The 19,514-nt window shown below is 36.5% G+C and overlaps 1 protein-coding gene across 3 annotated transcripts; it reads left to right on the top strand.

Annotated features, from left to right (window-relative positions):
* Positions 1-263: 263 nt before the first annotated feature.
* On the top strand, positions 264-13,244 carry LOC110832478 (monocyte to macrophage differentiation factor 2). Of its 3 annotated transcripts, none has more exons than XM_022069524.2 (6): positions 264-643; positions 2,018-2,167; positions 2,917-3,004; positions 3,964-4,121; positions 7,591-7,843; positions 9,300-13,244. In XM_022069524.2, exons 2-6 carry the CDS (start codon positions 2,064-2,066, stop codon positions 9,498-9,500), a joined length of 804 nt encoding a protein of 267 aa, XP_021925216.1. In that variant the 5' UTR covers positions 264-643; positions 2,018-2,063; the 3' UTR covers positions 9,501-13,244. The 3 variants fall into 3 exon arrangements, with proteins under 3 accessions (XP_021925216.1, XP_021925217.1, XP_021925218.1); XM_022069525.2 differs by lacking the exon at positions 264-643 and adding an exon at positions 1,422-1,537; XM_022069526.2 differs by lacking the exon at positions 264-643 and adding an exon at positions 1,443-1,541.
* Positions 13,245-19,514: the final 6,270 nt, after the last annotated feature.

Genomic DNA, 19,514 nt, shown 5'->3' with positions numbered 1-19,514 from the left:
TACATATGTCATTTTGAGACTTACCGCCGCGAGAATTTCAATCTCAGGAACAGAAACATGTAGCCTACTCAGGTTTAGAACACAGAAACTCCAGATACAATCTTTGTTATTTTCAGCCCTCATCGGAGTGTTGCTGTTATTTTTTTTTAATTTTTCTTTTCAACTTCGTCCATCGTTTAAATTAATTTCGTTTCAGGAACTGTATTCTGCTTACGTCATCATGCAAACATGATACAAAAATGTCTCTCTTAGGCCACCTGCCTAAACTGGTCTCGAACCAGAACGGCAACAGCATTAAAATGTCCTTCTTTTCCTCGTGATGGAAGCGGAATCCAGCCTTCGTGATTTTGGAAAATTATGTTTAGACGATGGACAAGGACCAAAAGAACAATTTAACATAATGTAACGCACCATCGTAAGAAGCCTACAAATTTAAGGTTAATGTTAACGGAGGTTATGTCCATAAAAGACAATCATCGTCAATACCCACCACCGTTCGTGGAATCTCAAAGTGGTTGAGCAGTTGAACATGGACATGCAGAAGGATTCAAGCTCGGGTTTATCACTCAGAGCATGGTTAAGTCAGCTAGACAAGAGTAGCTGACCACAGACGCTGAGCGGTCTGCGGTGCGTTCCAATCCAGGTTGGTAGTAATTTGTGTACTGTGATTCAAACCTCGCTCAGTTCATGGTTACATGCCAGTGTTTGTTACATACGGTTTAGAAAAATGTTACTATTTCTCACACATGACAATATTGTTGTTATGCCGCCGATTATTTTCACGAAAAATTATATAATAATTTCCAATTTGTGTCATGGATTTATATTTCCAAAATAATCATAATTTCTGACGGGTTACTGACCGTGTTTCGACATAATTCTAATCGCAGGCTCTCATCGGCCATGGGATTGAATTTAAGTTATGGTCGTTGATTGGTTAGAATATTGGTGACGTCAAACAATCTTGTACCGCCGTTGGCGAGTGAGTCATGGCGGGAGAAAGAAAGGTGTAATCAAACAGGACAAAAATCGAACGGTTCTGGGCATTTCGTCATCTTTGATCACAATTATTAATCTAAATTAATTAACACTTCAGCAAATGTAAAGTAGAAACAAACTAAAACAATTTCATGCAACTTATTTTTTGTAATGTAAGATAATCAGTTTTTGTAACCACGCAAGTATTTGATCAGGGCCTTGGGCGTAGGGCCTAGGGGCTGTGAGGATGGAAAATGGATACAATTGACCAGGAGATATGCTCTTGCAAAGTTGTTGTTAAAATTATTGTAACAAAACTAAATTTTAAACATTTCGACATTTCTTACAACATTCTCGAATACAAGATTCAGTTAAAATGGGTCATCGGCTGTCGATATATGCGAACGATAGGCAATGTTCACGCCTTACGTCACATCAGTTGCGCATGCTCACACCATAGTTATTCCCACCACGGTCTGAACGGGTTCCGTACTCCGTGGTCTGGACCGGTCCGGACGGTATTCGGCTGTCGTCTGCAATGTCGGGTTAGTGGAGTTTGGTAGGTAATTAAGTTTTTCTTTTACCATAGTAAAAAAATATATTAAAAGTGTTATGTCGTACATTTGACATTGTGTGTCTCTTGTCGGTCTAGTCACCTTGTTAATACACTGGAACTATTAGAGTATTCACTTTCGAACGATACAGTTTAATATTTTGTTCTGTTAATGAGGTCATGAAACACATAATTATATTCTTGTAAGAATTGTGCACTGTGGATATTAACATTTTGTAGCTGTACAGTACGAACCAGGCGTTGTAAATAAGTAGTAGGTGCAAGTTAAATTGGCTCGTTCAGTCATGATGTTTAAGAACTATGTTATGAGCCAGTTTTATAAGGTCAAGTCAAGGGATTGGTATATTGTATTAGAAGATCGATTACATTATAACTTTGGAATGATTCGATTTAGTCTGTAAATTATACTGATATGTTTGAATAATTCTTGTAATGTACAATATTATTATGTGTATCTTATTTTAGTGAAGAGAATGGTGCATGCTTCGTATGAGAGGTTTTGGAAAAAATCATGACATTTCTTGCCCTGAGCAGAGTTACGGGCATGCCGATATCCAGGTCCAAACAATTTGTCTCTCTCCCATTGCAAGGGCTGGATTGGAAGTGGCTTCAAAAGTAAGTAACAAAACCTGTTCCAGCCTTACTGTACAGTGTACTTTAATTTTATGACTGCAACTGATGCTGTATGTTAATAGTCATGAACCTGTGTAAATGACAGGTGACAGTTTTCTCTGATATAGACTAACCATCTAAATTAAAAAGTTTTCTGCTATGAAAATCTCAAATCTTGTATTGTTAAGCTATTCTTGACATTTGCCACCTGCTTAATGTATCGACTGCAATGGAGGATTTTGATCCACACCACATGACTTTTATATAATTGCTGCAGAGGACAGTGGTGTTCACTCTTTAATGCGTGAATATGTTTTTACACCATTGCCAGTGTCTGCCAGCCAGCCATGTTTATCACGCTTGTATGTCTACTGTTGTCTGTACAGTTCTTGTATCTGTATAATCGTTCAATGTCTTGGAGCAAAATAGGCATAAGTATCACTAGACAGATTTATTGATTTCTTGTTCTACCATTCTGAGAAGTATTGTTTTCAGAAAACATTTGTTTGTTGTATTATATTTTAGTTTAATTGGTGGGATTTGTGTCATACACTGACTCTATAGTTTATCTTGCACTTTGTCTACTAGATACAGCAGTGAATGCAGTAGTGTTATAGTGTTAAACGCATTATGGATCTTTGTTATTCTAACACACTTTAATTTAAGGATTTCAGACAGGGATGCTGAGGTGTCTTGATATGAAATTCATATATTCTGTGAAAGCCTGCAAATTTTCTTTCATCTGATTTCAGTGTACGATGGATGAATGAGAAAGCGAGCCCTAATCGGGCTTACATTCCAACAACCATTGAGCACATAGCAAATGTTGTGACACATGGGGTATGTAGATGTTATGTATATTTGAATCTTATTGTATTTTACACTTTTGGAGTATAATTACAAATTGGAACTAGTTTTGTAAATTAATGCTTGAGTAGTAAACTCATGTTAGAGATAAATAGATTAATTTTCCTCAGATTTGAGGAATTGTAGGAATTCCATGAGTACAGTTATTTTGAATATGTCGTTGCAGACTTTGCGAAATGGTACATTAAAATAGTTTCTGATTCATTCTTTTCAATCCACATATCATTCTGCCATATGATGTTACATAATTAATTAAGGTGAAAAAGCATTTTAAATGAACAAAGAATTGGTCAGTCAACCAGGCAGGTGCGATGATGTGCGTTAAAGTAGGTCATAATCACTTTCTTCAACATACTGATTGTAAATTTAAGCATACCGCTTAATGATACCATGTTACAATATTTTATTCTGTAATTTTTGTTATTATGTATCCTAATATTCATAGTTACTAAGATTTAGCACTATAAATATCAGAGTGTATCAGATAGAAAATTCTTGTACCATAAGAACAAGAAAAATACGTAACAACCCAAAGGTCTCCGGAGTAACCTGCAGTTTTATATCACTTACATATGGTGTTTCTGGACCCTCCAAGAACTGTTCCATTGAAAAATCTAATTAACATTGAAATGATCATAGCAAGATCCACTATAAGGTTAACGTAAACATTTTCAGTACCTTTGTCAATAATTTCTTTCTTACTTAGTCAGTTTGATAACTTTTAAAAATGTGAAATGGCTCAAAGTTATGAACAAAGATTGAAGATCTGTGACTTCAACAACAAAGTAAATGGAATTATAGCTTTCATTGTGATTGTACACCTTTTTATTAATTTTCTGAAATGGCACCTATTTATCAATTCTGTATGCACTCAGTGACTGTAATATATTGTCTGGTAGGATAACGCACACTAATAATCATCCTCTTCATAGGTATGGGTGTTTCCAAGTGTTGTAGCCAGCCTGGAGCTTATTGACAGAGCCACGAGCTGGCCGCAGTATTGGTCAGCAGTGGTGTACGGTGCTGCTCTCATCCTTCTCTTCACAGTCTCCACATTCTTTCATTCCGTATTTTATTGCAACTCTAATACGTAAGTTTGAACTTTCTACACAGGATAAGGAATGCAAATGGAAATAATTATGCGCTTGCTTGCTCAGCTTAATATGATAGCATTCTTACTTTGACTTGAGACAATGCCACCCTGAAGTCTGCCTTCAGGCCAACTATCATCATTGGGAAGATGGCTGTCTTCTGGGTTGTTGTGCAGGAAAGTCTGGTAGAAATTTAACGATGTTTCAGAGTTCCTTGCTGCCTCCATCATCAGGGCGATCGCTCTGATGATGAAAGCAGCAAGGACCTCTGAAACGTCGTTAAATTTCTACCAGACTTTCCTGCACAACAACCCAGATGATAGGCTTCTTCAGACTGACTGTCGTGAAAACCTCAAATCCTGCTATCCTGATTGGTGTTATATGGTTTTTCCTCAGTCCTTCCAGAAAGATGCCGCCATAATATTTTGAAATAAGTAGCTACTGTATCCTTCACATTCTTAGCTTAAACTACATCATTGTATTGACTGATGCTAAGAAACATGAAACTTAACAGTGTACCGTACCCTTGAAGAACTGTTCTGTGCATAACACTGAAAGAGTTTAAAAAACTAAAATTTGATTGAGCAATTAATATGATACTTTTATTCATAACAAATGCAGATGGTGGTTAATGATTGTGCAAGTGAACTGCATATTAAACTTTTGATAAGTGAGGCACCTTACAATTTTAAAGAGTCTTATGAATAACAATTTTTTTATCAGGTATTCTCATACATGAAAAGGAAAACATTTTAAATATAACAAACTATGGAACAGTGTCTTTCTTGTGTAGCTAACAGTACTTCCAACTAATCAAGAAATTTGATTTGTATGGATGTGAAGGTTCATTACTGTGTTTACAAGAGCCTGCCACCAATCCATATTCTAAGGCAGATAAATGTTTCAGTATGGACAAATATAACTTTATGTCCACATCCTCAGATCTCAATCAATGCTACATGTTCTATGGCTGACCTCAGTTCCTCCAGATTAATTGGGATAGTGCCTTAAAATACGTTATGAATCTTTCTTCTTTTCGCATTTTTCACTCTGTTTTGCGTTTCATAGTGTATTTATTTTACTGTCTTTGTCATTCCCATTGGAACTGGTTTAAATTCAATGTTCATTAGCTCAGGTGTCCCAATTACACTTGTGTGAAGCTAAAAATAGATATTCGTGAGACAGATTTATCTGGGCTGAAAGAGGCAGCTGTGAGGTCACTCTACGTAAGTGAATGGACTATTGGTCCCTGGTATTGAGGTGTCACTGTCATTTAAATTTATTCTATCAAATGTAAGACATACATATGGCTAAAGGAGTTTCTTGCACTATTTTATGCAGTGTGTAATATGGTCTAGGACATTTTTAGACACATTTCCATTTTCGTTAAACGTCATATTGTAATGATTATGTTCTTTGCTGGTTGATTTGTACTTAGATACAGAGAAGCTGAGTTGTGCTCTAGGTGTACCTGAGAAAATATCTTGTTCCCCGTCGGATCACTGTTCTGTGTTGCAGTTTATCTTTCCAAATATTGTATTTTCTTATTAAAATGTTTATTTCTATTTTCATTTGTATGCTTCATGTTTCAACCTATTTCAATTATTTATAGAAGTGTCTTTTATTTATGTTTGAACCCCAGTACCATCATTTGTACCACAAATGGGGAAAATACCAGAGAGATCCATGTTATAACATGGAAACAGATAATAGGATTCACATTTATTTTACATCATGATTGTCACCCATAATGTGGTTTTGGTTGAATTTTTTGTTAACAAATCAAAACAAATCCAGCTAGGTTTTGTAATTCTCATGTTAAGGAAGGGTTTTACAGTCCTTATTTGACACTACCTCAAACTCAGTAGGTAATATAACATTACTTTTGTAAATTGTAAACTAATATGTAGTCTGGTCTCTTTAAAAAATAGATGTATTAAAAATTATGATAGATATGAACTTCTGATTTGATAAAAAGGACAAACTTAGTAGCTCAGCAAGTAAATATACCGGCTGTGGGCTGGATGACCGTAGTTTACTTTGCAGCTGGTGGGGGGGTTGTTCTCTTTGCCACCATATCGAGACTAGCACTGGGGTAGACTCTGTGCTTGTATCATCAAATGGGTACTGGTGTCTCTCTCCCCACAGATAAATCAGCCAGAGCATGAAGCTAATCCCTTTCCTCGATATAGTTTTGTAGTTAAAATGTGTCTGCTTTCATGGTATGCTGCTTATATGAAGAGTCAGCTTACATGTTTATGGGTTTGGAATTCAAGCTTTAAAGCAAAAACAATGCCGAGTAAACAAATATAATGTGACATTGTTGATGACGTCATTTTTTGACGACAACAACGGGGAATCACAAATTTTTATAGTAGATGTTTATTATGAGTAGAAATATATTGTGTGATAATCAGCTTATGTCATTATCATTAATTACAAATTATGTAATGATGTTCTTTTCAGAGCCGCTTGTCAGTGCAGTAGAATAGGATCAGTTAAGGTCTCCCTGTGATATGTCATTCATGAATGGTGCACGGGTCATTTCCTATTGCCCTGATAAACACTTTGAGTAGTCTGAAGGTCAGGTGAAGCCAAGAAACTATGTAAAAAGTTATACACAGGGGATTACTTGGATTATTTTCACATTTCTTAGACTACAAGAAGCCTCGTGTGTGCCATGCAATTCCAATAACAGCATACCACTCACTGCTCCTTGAAGAATTACATTTTATGAACCAGATTTCAGGATGCATAGAATGATACTGGATTGATTGTTTATTGTGGATTAAACTTGATGAATTAATTAAGGTAAAAGGTAAAACTATCTCCATGCATAAATACTGCACCATAGAGGCATGTTGGGGGATTAATATATTAAGTTTACAACTGAAGATTAGTGGAGTAAAGATACCTTTAGCCATTAAAAATCTGCTGGAGCATTCAGAATTTTATAATTCAGCCAAAGAGGTTCTACAGTTAAAGTTGATGTGATGAGGAGGTAATGCATGACCCCTACTATAAATAGTCTAGTGTTGCCATCAAATTAGTTCCAGCAGTCCATTTAGGACTGTTCATGATACCAGCTAATCAGTATACTGATGAAATGCTAATATATTCAGTATTGTGTAATTCTCTAAATGCCTATGTTATAAACTGTCTTCAAATACAGCCTCTAATTTGTGCAGCAAGTTAACTCCATGGAGCAGAGTTCTTGACATACTAATAATTCGTTTGCTCTGCTAGTCAAATTCCCATGCTCGTGTGGAATTGGTTAGTTTATTACCAAATTCAAAACAGTCTTGCAATGGACCCTAACCTGAGTCAGATGAATGCAGTCACATCCTCATATATTTTAAATCCTCTTGTTTATGCCTAGGTCTCCAAGTGTTGTTATTCCTTAAGTTTTTCTGACTAAAATATTGTATGCGTATCTTGCTTATGATGTCTTTTTTTTTCTTTGTGTAGACAGTTAAAGGACGTGTTACATCGTGGTGACAGAGCAATGATATATGTGTTCATAGCTGCGTCATATTTCCCATGGCTTACAATACAACCATTTCCTCTTACTGGTTGGACTGCTGAGCTGTGGTGGATCGTATGGGTTCTTGCATCTCTTGGCATCCTTTACCAACAGCTGTTTCATGAACAATACAAATGTCTGGAAACTTGCTTTTATCTCTTCATGGGTATTGTGCCATCTCTAGCCATAATTAATATGGTAAGTAACCAAAATATTTATTATTTTATTGTCAGTCTATTTGGAAACATTAAAAGATTGAAGGACTTGTGATTTGGCCTGTTTCAAAGCCTTGTGCTTAAGAAGGGATCAAGCACAGAAGCTTTTGTATCAAGCAAGCTGCAGATTCTTAATTTTTCTAAAGTTTACACCTCTAAGATAACTTACCAGCTTATATAGTTTTGAATTTAAATGCTCTTAGATAAATATTTGGCCAGGTCTCACCAAAATTTGCCCATATTTTGGAGTCACCTTAACAATTTAACGGCATGTAAAGAGTAGTTTCAAATTTGGATTCTGTACACAAAAATTATAAAAAATGGGTACTAATATTTAATTTATGTATGACGTAACTATATGGCCCCCAGGATTTGTTGAGCCCTCTCATTAGATATATAATTCATTCAGTTTATGATCTATATATTATATTTTTCTGTAGTGTGATTATCTTACAAAACTGTACCGGTTATTTGTTAGAACATCTTGAGGACACTTCAAATAAGATTTGTTATAACATTTTCCTGGGAAATCAGCCATGTTAATGTTAAGTCGAATGCTAGCGTTTCGAAAACTAGCTCTGTCTCCATCAGGATAAGTTTGAGGAATGACAAAGAAGTGAAAATATGTAGATCAGTTGGTCTTTGCAATAACCTCTCCTTATTAGTGTGTCATATGACTAGAGGGTGGAGTCAGGTTGTGTGGTAAGCTCTCTTACTTTGGGTATGGTGCCATGTCTCTTAACCTGGAGTAAGTTCTTCTGTCCGTAGTCCTATATTTGCCTGTCACTGACTGGCCATTTCATGACCTATTATGTCTAGTATTGGTTTGTAGTATTTTATTTGGATGTAGTCATATTTCTGTTGCTTCTTCAACTAATCATAATCCACATAATCTGCTATTTTTGCTAGTATCTCAGTGTCTTTGAATTTGATCTGATGGCCCCATTCTATGCTATGTTCTGCAACTGCTGTGGTTTGTCCAGTTGATATAGACAAAATTGCTTTCATTGCACAAGGAAAGCATATTGATTACCATAGATAGTACAGTGGAAGGTCAACTGTGCTGTTTTGTAAATTCCCTGTAATTGGTAACAGTGCAGTGCAGTCGCACTTTTAGGAGTGGATATAACCAGTATAATAGAAGCATGTGTAGCATATTAATTATTTATCCTCTTTATTCTGTGTATAGGTTTTATTAATGAGATGCTTTTACAGTTATACTTGTAATGCCTGTCAGTTTAAAACACTGAGACAAAGTGTTGGATAAATAGGCATGAAGTGGTTAACATTACATAATTAATATGTATGTGATTCTTTTTCATTCTTTATTTTTCCTCCCAAATATTTTCATCATTAGTGAACTCTTGCTTGAGAATTATAAAAGGATATTTGTGTAAGTTTTATGGAACATGCATTTAGAAAGTATATTATCTTTCCAGCATGAATTCTCTGGTCTGACTGAACTGAAGATTGGAGGTTTCCTCTATATTCTTGGTGTTGTATTTTTTAAAGCAGATGGTAAGATACCATGTGCTCATGCCATCTGGCACATATTTGTTGTCCTGGCAGCTGGTGTTCATTACTATGCCATACTCAACTATCTTTATCCAACAGTGGTGACACTAGATAGTAACCCTTAAATTGTTGTTGCCAATACATAAAATAAATCCTGTAGCTTTAAAACAATAGTCTTTCACATGAGTAAAGTGAAGGGTTTTTTTTTGTTATGTTATTTTTGAATATTGTTAGTTAAACATGAGTGCCTGTGATCAGGCTTATTTTAGTACAACAATAATGTTAAATTGTTTATAACTTTTACAAGTAACTAAACATTTTGTGAAAAGAGCCACATTTAATGATGGTGAATGATCAGTCTTAAGAAATATGTTACTCATATGAAATGAGATATTGAAAATTAATTATACTAATTTACTGAAATTATGTCATGTTTTACATCAAACTTATATGAGATGGAATGGAAACAATTGTTTATAATTTCTGTCTATAAACAGATGTTGGTATGAGTCACAGTTTGTTGTTATAAAGAGAATCACAAATATATAATATTGGCAGTATGTTAAAGATGTGTAATTACCATAGTGATAAAGTATCATTATTTGAAGTGGCAAACATCATATTTATGACTAAAATGCATATTTCCTGACCCTAATACAAGGCACTGCTGTCAAGTTACCTTGTACCAAGTATGGATATACTTTGTGATCCTGCTTTGTTCTCCATAATTCACCATTATGAAAATTCTGTCACCAGAAAGTGTTCTGCAACAGCTTTTATTTAGGAGAGGTTAATATATTAAAACATAAAGGAAGATTAATATATTTAAAAATGTAAAAGGCTGATGTATGCGGAGTTTAAATTATCTGATGCTGAATGAATTTAGTTTTAAATTGGTGGTCATAAAATTTTAAAATGAAGCTTTTTTAATGACCCTGATAAATGTTCACATTTGAGAATTAGAAAGTTTAATTTATTTCAAACATAATCTCTGCTTTCCATGCACTTTTTAACAGTGATTAGGTGTTTGGACACGATGCCATTGGCAGTAATGAGCATCCAGTACATACAGAATGATTATAAAGTAGCCACTTGTGGATTTGCACTAACTATGTTGGCCAACATAATCAGTCCATTAGGAAGATCTGAGAACACTTCAAAAAGTAAAGTAAAATGTGATAAAGTATAGAATCATGTTCATAAAAATAAAATAGTGTATATCTTTCCCATCTGTTTGTTCATAAGTTTGGAATAACTGGTCCAATGCCAGCTATTGCTTTTGTGTTAAATAATATGTTGTGACCTAATTAAGGAAATGATAGTGTAAGTCCTGCAAAACATTAATGGATTTGAGCCCATTTTTTATGTTTCTGTAGTCTTGTAATTATGATGTAATGTGTGATACTGTCAAAGGCTATTTTGCTTCCAGAATTTTAATTCCCTTGGAGCTGTCATGGACGGTTGAAATTGAGATACATTTGTAAAAGGATGAACTTCTGTATGAGAATGTTAAAACAAGAAGCTTTAGCTTGTGCACCAGAGAAAATTATTTATGTAATTGATTGAATTTTCAGTTGAATCAGACCATGCAGTAAACAGAATATGTGATTGACTTGATTGAAATTTTTTGAAATTATGATTAGGTAATTTTTTTATATGTATGTGAAGAATGGGTAGACATGCTAATAATGAAATGAAAACAGTCGTTTTAAATGTCATAGTCCATGATAGCTTTAGAAAGTAGTCTTGCTAAATACATAAATAAAAATTAATTGTTGCTGTTATATTGTACATTCCTACCTGTGTTTAGAGTGAAAACTGTCTGTATTTAGTAAGTTTTAAATTTATTTTAACATTCAGTAATTTTATTCTACATTTTGGCAATAGGCATTTTGATGTAACATGAGTTTTCAAAACTTATAATTTTTGTTGCCCATTTTGAGGGCATCTGAACAGAGCCAAAAGTGAATATATTAAGCCAGTATTACTTAAACCAACAAAGTTTTAGACTATAGAAACAAGAGCCTAGTTCAACCCTTGTATTTAAATTGTGGCCGCCTAGGTTTTTGCGCTATATAGTCTTCTGGTTGCATTATAAGCAATGAACTAGCCAGCATATTCGAAATACATCTGCACCTCTATAATTCTTGATCTACAATTTAAACAGGTATAATAATATTTAGAGGACAGGCCAAGTCACAAGACACGAAACACTGGAAAGACACTATCTCATTCTCTTGTTGCATAGGCTTCATACACTCCTACACACCTATACCAGTGTTTCAGAGGAACATGCTGCTACAGGCAGAAGCATTTTCCCCTGAAACACTGGTATCCAACCAGAAGATTACATGGCACAAGATTGCATCTAAAGTTACACTGCTGTGAAACCCTCAAATCATACAATCTTTATATTACTTTGCAGAATGTCTTCCATAATTTTTTTGCGCGATACTTTAGGTCTTCACTGCAGTAAATATGAGGATCATGTTCTGGGTTATGACATAATTGTTCAGTCTTAACCCAGAAGATCATAATCCTCCCTTTATCTTGCCCGTGAAGACATCTGTTCAGACTGTTTACTGCCTTTCTGCAGAACATGTTTCAGATTGGCTGTCAAATATATTATGCTCTCTAGAGGAGGGGGCTTCCAGTGTTCAATAGTTCCTTAAAACATCTTGACATTTTTGTCCAGTAATTTTGCTGAAAGTTAGGTGAAGCTCTGCTTCCTAGAAATTTCCATGACTTTATACTAAAGATACTCAATGGCTGTAAAGCATATGTAATTCATACACTACTGGTTCATATGATAGTTATATGAAACATTTGTAGTATAGCATTTGGAAGAAGTAACTGCACAAGAACAATTATATAGGTAAATGAGAACTGTAATGTCCAGTCCAAGGGATCCTTCATAACAATCTGTATGTATGTACTAATGTGAAATGTGATTCAACCAAGTACATATATATTTTATTAAAAGTTAATGAGGTTCATGTACATATTTGTAATATTGTATTGACATAAATCTCATATCTGATCTGATCTTATTTCTGTTTGTACCAAAATAAATTCATCATTTTTGGTTCTTTAATATCATGCAGTATGGATTGCTGTCCCAATTGCTGTTTGATGTTCAGCTGCAAAGAGTTGAAAGTAGAACAGTTGGACTGATTGTTCCCAAAATGTGATTGATAGGAAGTAATCAAATGCGTATGATCAAGATAACACACTTTTACAACATATAAGCCAGTAATGGAAGTAATAGAAAAACTCCTTTCCTTTTAATGAAATTCATTTTCTGTACTGAATTCATATATGGAGTGGCTATCAAAATCAAGCATTAAACTAGTATCAACTTTTATACACTTGGCTCCACACTAAGGGAGTGTGTAACAAATGGTATATTTTATATTTAATTTTATGTGTGGTGGCATTTTTGAGCACCAAATATAAATTTATATTTCATGTTTAATGGTGTTGAAATGAGAGTGTTTAATTCATGGAAATGATGAAATGTAACCTCAGATTTATTTATAATGTATGTTAAGTTTATATATACTTGTTTTCAAACATAATGAATTATTTACAAAGTCACATTTTACTGTTCAAAAAAGAACTCCTGCTGTACTGAATGTTTCTTGCATATCAAACTTAGGCTCCTGTAATAATACAAATCCTTTGTAATTGGTAAGTAGATGTGTATAAATATATACCTGAATGTGATATATGACATGTACATGTTAACTTATAGGCATGCAATATATGTCTTAGTTTTATGAATACTTAAATTTTTAATAACTTATGGAATGTTCTTCAGATCCAACTGTTCTTCCATTACTGTAAATACATTACATTGTACACTCTGACTTAAATGTATTATAATCCTAATAGTTAAGAACTAGAATATCCTAGGTAAGACTTGAGGTTCTCACAGCGGTGAGTATGAAGATATCCGTCTTCTGGGTTATTGCGCTGTGTAGTCTGGTCGATGTTAACCAACGTTTCAGAAGTCATACTGCCTCCATCATCAGGGCGAGATTTGAGGTTTTCACAGTGGTGAGTATGAAGATTTCTGTCTTCTGGGTTTTTGCGCTGTGTAGTCTGGTCAATATTAACCAACGTTTCAGAGGTCATATTGCCTCCGTCATCAGGGCGATGAATATGCCAACAGGGTGTGAAGTGCTAGGTTTATAGGGCCGGAAAGTGAAAGGTGTAGCCTGCCCCGAGCCAATGGGAGCAGACGAGGGAGTGGACCAATTGTAGCAGGTGGGCGAGAGTGGGAGAGAAAGTAGAGAGAGAAAGGCTGAGTTTGGTTGGATAGATCTGGGCCCTGAAAAGGGCCATGTTAGTGGTCTGGTTGGTTCTGGCGGCGCACTCTTGCTCGCTCTCGGAGTCCTCGAAGTGTGTGAATAAGAGGCTACCAGGACCGGCTCAGGTGAAGTCCATCTTCCCTGTTAAAGTTATCGGGATGTAGTTCGATCTCGATGGCTTCCCTGATAATCCGATCCATGTAGCCGGTTTTTGAGGAGAGGATAGAGGTGTCCTCGAGCTGTATGCGGTGTTCCATGTTGAAGCGGTGTTCAGCAACCGCAGATTTCTCGGGCTGCCCGAGCCGGATGTGGCGTTCGTGCTCCTTGATCCTGGCCTCGACGGAACGGCCTGTCTGGCCGATGTAGACTTTACCGCACTCACAGGGAACGCTGTATACGCCAGGCGTCTTCAATCCTAGGTCGTCCTTTACCGGCCGGAGAAAACTGGTAATTTTCTTTGGCGGAAGACCAACAGACTTGATGTCGTGCCTGGCCAGCAACCTGCTTATGCGGTTGAAGGTCGTCCCGACGTAGGGCAGGAAGGCAACTGAGGCTGGTTTTCCAGTAGGCGGTGACAGCCTCGCAGGCGAATTGAGAGCTCTCTGGATCTGACGGTTGCTGTTTCCGTTTTTCCTGAAGGTGGTGGTGAGTGTCTCCAGTTCACTCTGTAGGCTCTCGTGGTCGCAAAGGGCCTTAGCCCTGTGTACCAGGGTCGAAAGCACGGCCTGTTTGTAGGACGGGTGGTGATGGGAATTGGAATTGAGGTAAAGGTCGGTATGGGTTGGTTTTCGGTACACCTTGTGGCCTAATGAGACATCAGGTTTTCGGTGGATATCTATGTCGAGGAATGGGAGGTGGCCGTCCTTATCAGTCTCCATGGTGAACTGGATGCTCTCGTGAATACTGTTGAGATGGTTGAGGAACTCAGCGAGCTTGCCAGGGCCGTGGGGCCAGATAACAAACGTGTCGTCCACGTAATGGAACCAGCAGAGGGGCTTGAAGGTCGCCCTGTCCACTGCCATTTCTTCAAAATGCTCCATGTAGAAATTGGTGATGACAGGTGATAGTGGGGAACCCATAGCCACCCCGTCGGTCTGTTAGCAGAACCGGCCGCCGAACTTGAAGTATGAAGTTGTTAATACAAGGTGGAACTGCCTCAAGACGTCACCTTCGAAGTGTCGTTCCAGGAGACGTAGGGCTTCACCAACGGGTACCATGGTGAAGAGAGACACGACATCGAAACTGACCATGATGTCCCCAGGGCCCACGCGGAGCGACTTGATGGTGTTGATGAATTTGGTGGAGTTCTTCACGTGACGTGGAGAGTGCCCCACCAATCCCCCGAGTAGTCCCGCGAGATATTGGGCAAGCCGGTAGGTTGGAGCGCCGATGGTGCTTACGATGGGCCTGAGGGGAGCTCCTTCCTTATGGATCTTAGGTAGCCCATACAGTCTAGGGGGCCTCGAACCCTGGGGCCGTAGCTTTTGGATGACCTCCTCTGGAAATGAACACTTCTTGAGAAGGAGGGTGGTCTTCCGTAGGGTCCTTGGGCAGTAACCTGTACATCGGGGCTTCCAGAAGGGCTTGGATCTTCCCGCTGTAATCGTCAGTGCTAAGGACAACCGTCGCGCTGCCCTTGTCAGCCGGGAGGAGCGTGAGGTCCGCGTTGTTCCGCAGGGCTCGGAGAGCTTTCCTCTCAGCTCCGGACAGATTGTCTTTCGGCTTCTTGGAGGCTCTCAGGATCCGAACGCTCTCTTGCCGGACCTTCACATATGACTGGGATTGAACCAAGAAGTTTTTAAATGAGAATGATGTCTAATCTACCAGCTCCCTCTGCAGAGATTTTCAAATACAAATTCACTCTAGTGAATATGACAATGGATTGTGACAAAGTTTATTTCTGGTGATATTAAATTGTTTTCAATCCAGGTGATTCACTCAAATCTTGTGAGATTTGAGGTTTTCACAGCGGTGAGTATCTTCAGGGTCCCCGAAACGTCGGTTTACTACGACAACCAGTTAGCGCGACCGATTGCCCGAGAAGATTGTATTGAGTATTTTCCTGAAACGTCGGTTTACTACGGTAAAAAATTACGGAGGGTTTCCTGGAGTGGGATATGGGAGCCTAAGATGAGAGAAGGAGGGGGTTATGCAAAAACATATTTATGAGGGAGCAGCCAAAAGTGGTCCAAACAGACATCATATCAATCAACAATCTTTAACCAAACTAAATGGTCAATAACTTCTGCCTGTCTCTCTCTCTCACACACACACAAAAAATCTCTACATTCTTCCTATAAACAATCTGACTGACAACACTAACAAATTAGTCTTTCCTAAGCCAAGAACTCTTCACAACCATTTTACAAATATAAAATAACAATCCTGACAACACCATCACTGGTACATTGTGACCCACATAAGTGGCACTGCCTTTCTATACTTGGTTCCAACCCACCAAACCACTCCTCATTCCTAATGCAAATCCCATCCCCACCCCCAACCACGAAATATAGAAGAAGTAATACTGAGCCTCATCACATGTCCATGAGACTGACACCTGACAACAGGGGCTGACATTATTCCACACCACTTCATAATACACTAAAAACTCTACATCTCCTTCCCACACACACATCACATCAGTCCCATGCAACTTCGGTTGTCACTGATTTGTTACTGCTTATTATTTTAGTTTTGCTGAGCATTAAAGCCTTTCTTCTTTCCACAAATATGGTGATATTCAAAATCTGATCACCAGGAAATACAACAACCAAGTTATCTCTCTGAAAGCTGCCATAAGCAATGTCTAAATTCTCTTTTAGCAACATTTAATCTTACACCTACAGTTAGCTTTCCCACAAGGATTCAAAATAGCTCCAACTCTGCCATTGATAATATTTTTGTAGATAGTTACAGGTTAGAACACATTTCCATTACACCGGTAATAAATGGGCTATCTGATCATGATGCTCAACTATTAGTTATAAAAAAACATAAACCTTATTTCTAACTTTCGCAATGATAAGAAGGTAACTAGAGTGATAAATGAATTTATACAACATCTCAGAAGTGAAGATTGGGAATTATTACTCAGTGGTGGTGATATGGATTCAAAGTTCAATTCTTTTCTAAACATCTTTTTAAGCATATTTGAAAAAAGTTTTCCTACTAAAACAGAGAAAAAATTGTCTGAAACCAATGTATGGATAACTAAAGGAATCAAAACATCATGCAAATGTAAGCGAGCTCTTTACCTAAGTGCAGGTCCAGTAATAACCCACTATCGAAAATATTGCAAAATTTTATCTCAAGTCATTAGAGAAGCTAAACGCATGCATTACAATAAATTGATAGTAGAGTCTGAAAAGAAAGTAAAAACTGTTTGGAAAATTTTTAAAAAAAGAAACCGGCAAACAATCTACAGACATTGAAAGCCCACCATTAATGATAAATAGTAACAGAGTAAATGATCCTAAACTTATAGCTAATTATTTTAATACCTACTTTTTAACGATTGTAGAAAGAATGAACAGCAGTGACACCATAACCCCAAAAACCGAAGATGCAATGAAGTTCTTGGCTAAGGCAATTCCTAATTCATTTCCAAATATTAATCTTATTCCTACCACACCAAATGAAATTAAAAGTATAATAACTTCTCTCAAGTCAAAAAATTCATGTGGTTATGATGGAATTTCATCTAAAGTACTTAAATCTTGTGTAGATTATATCAGTATTCCATTAAGTTATCTCTGTAATCATTCAATGGCTGTAGGAATGTTTCCTGAAAGACTTAAATATTCAAAAGTAAAACCACTATATAAAAAGGGTGAAAAATCCTGCATCTCTAACTTCAGACCTATTTCACTGCTGACAACATTTTCTAAAATTTTTGAGAAAGTTATATGCAAGAGAGTAAATAAATTCTTAAACTCAAACAACATCCTTGCCGAGGAGCAATTTGGATTTAGAAAAAATCTCTCAACAGAAAAGGCTCTATTTAGTTTCACAAATGAAATTGTATGTGCCCTTAACAATAAAATGCATGTGGGTGGAATATCTTGTGACCTAGCCAAGGCATTTGATTGTGTAAACCATGAAATATTACTAATGAAACTGAAATTTTATGGGATTCGAGGTATAGCAGGACAATGGTTTAAATCCTACCTAAATAATAGAAGGCAGAAATTAGAAATTAAAAGCCCCCATACCAATCAGAATACCTATTCAGGATGGGGTATCGTAAATCACGGAGTGCCACAAGGTTCAGTACTTGGACCCTTACTTTTCCTCATATATATCAATGACCTGCCGGCAACTATAAACTCTATTTCCAAACCTATTCTTTTTGCTGATAATACAAGTATCATTATTGCACACCAAGAATTGATCTATCTTGAAAATATCATGAATGATGTCTTTGCTAACATAAATTAGAGCTAACAAACTGGCACTAAATTTTGAAAAAACAAACTTCATAAAATTTGTTACTAAGCACAAGACATATCCCAGATTAACTATAGGTTTTGAAGAAAAATTAATTGTGGAAGTTGAAACAAACAAATTCCTTGGCTTACAAGTCGACAGTACCTTAAATTGGAAGAAGCACATTGAGTATATTTTCCCAAATTAAGCTCTGCGTGCCTTGCTATTAGAACAGTCATACCACCCATGACAATAGATACTATAAAGCTAGTTTACTTTGCTTATTTCCACTCTGTGGTGTCTTATGGATTAATCTTTTGGGGAAATTCAACAGACAGTAATAAAGTTTTTTACATGCAAAAGAAAATAATTAGAATAATGGCCGGTGTCAAAAGCAGGGTATCTTGTAGAAAATTATTTCGTAAATTTGATATACTTCCACTTGCAAGTGAATTTGTACTCTGCTTGCTATCATGTGTGGTGGAAAAATTAGATAAATTTAAAAGAAATACAGATGTACATAATTTAAATACAAGACGTAAACATGATCTATATGTGCCAAAAGCTAACTTTACTAAATATCAGAAAGGAGTGTTTAATAATCTTCCACCAACAATTAAAAGTCTAAATTATGATATAAAGGTATTCAAGCCTGCATTGAAAGATTACCTCTTTACTCACTCCTTCTATTCTGTAGATGATTTCATATCTGCTGAAAATGTTTAAGCTTCATATCCATAATCTACAAGTATGTAAAGCAAGTTTTGTATTTATATTTAAAATGCTGAGGTTTATGTATATTAATTTGTAAAATTATTTTTCATACTTGTATTGCAGAATCTGAAATTTATGTACATTGATATGTGAAATACGTTCTTGTACTTGTGTTGAAAGTTCTGAAGTGTATGTATATTGTATGAAATGACATGTTCTACATCCTTTGGTTGTATGGAATGTAAATAAACTCTACTCTACTCTACTCTGCATGTATGAAGCTGGATGTCTTGAATATGAATTTTATCTTTCTACAGGGAGCTCAATACAAGAGACTTGCTTGATCTTTGAGATCCTGTTCAGTGGCAGATTGTCACCTGTTCCTGCTTGCCTGAAGAACAGTGGAGTATGCTAAGCAACACTTGGCAGGCTCATTTAAGCAGATTAATAAAATAAATTATATATTTCTTTCATAAAAACGTTCCAATATCTACAAGACTATTTTCTATGGAAGGGAAAGAGCCTGAGGATTTTAGACAGGTAGGGCGGAGGGGGGTTTAGAGAGTAATCAGTAGAGGATGACATAGGAAAGAAATCAACAACAGTTTACAATATGGAGACTTTGCCTCTTTAGGAGAAGACGCAGACAAATAAGTGATCAATGAATTCATCAATGTGCCACAT

This window comes from Zootermopsis nevadensis, unplaced genomic scaffold (genome assembly GCF_977971745.1).
Source record: "Zootermopsis nevadensis isolate Lab colony 2312 unplaced genomic scaffold, Znev_1.0 Znev_ptg000007l, whole genome shotgun sequence".
Lineage (NCBI taxonomy): Eukaryota > Metazoa > Arthropoda > Insecta > Blattodea > Termopsidae > Zootermopsis > Zootermopsis nevadensis.
Note: the sequence above shows the minus strand (reverse complement) of the source record. Positions and strands in the feature narration are given on the sequence as shown.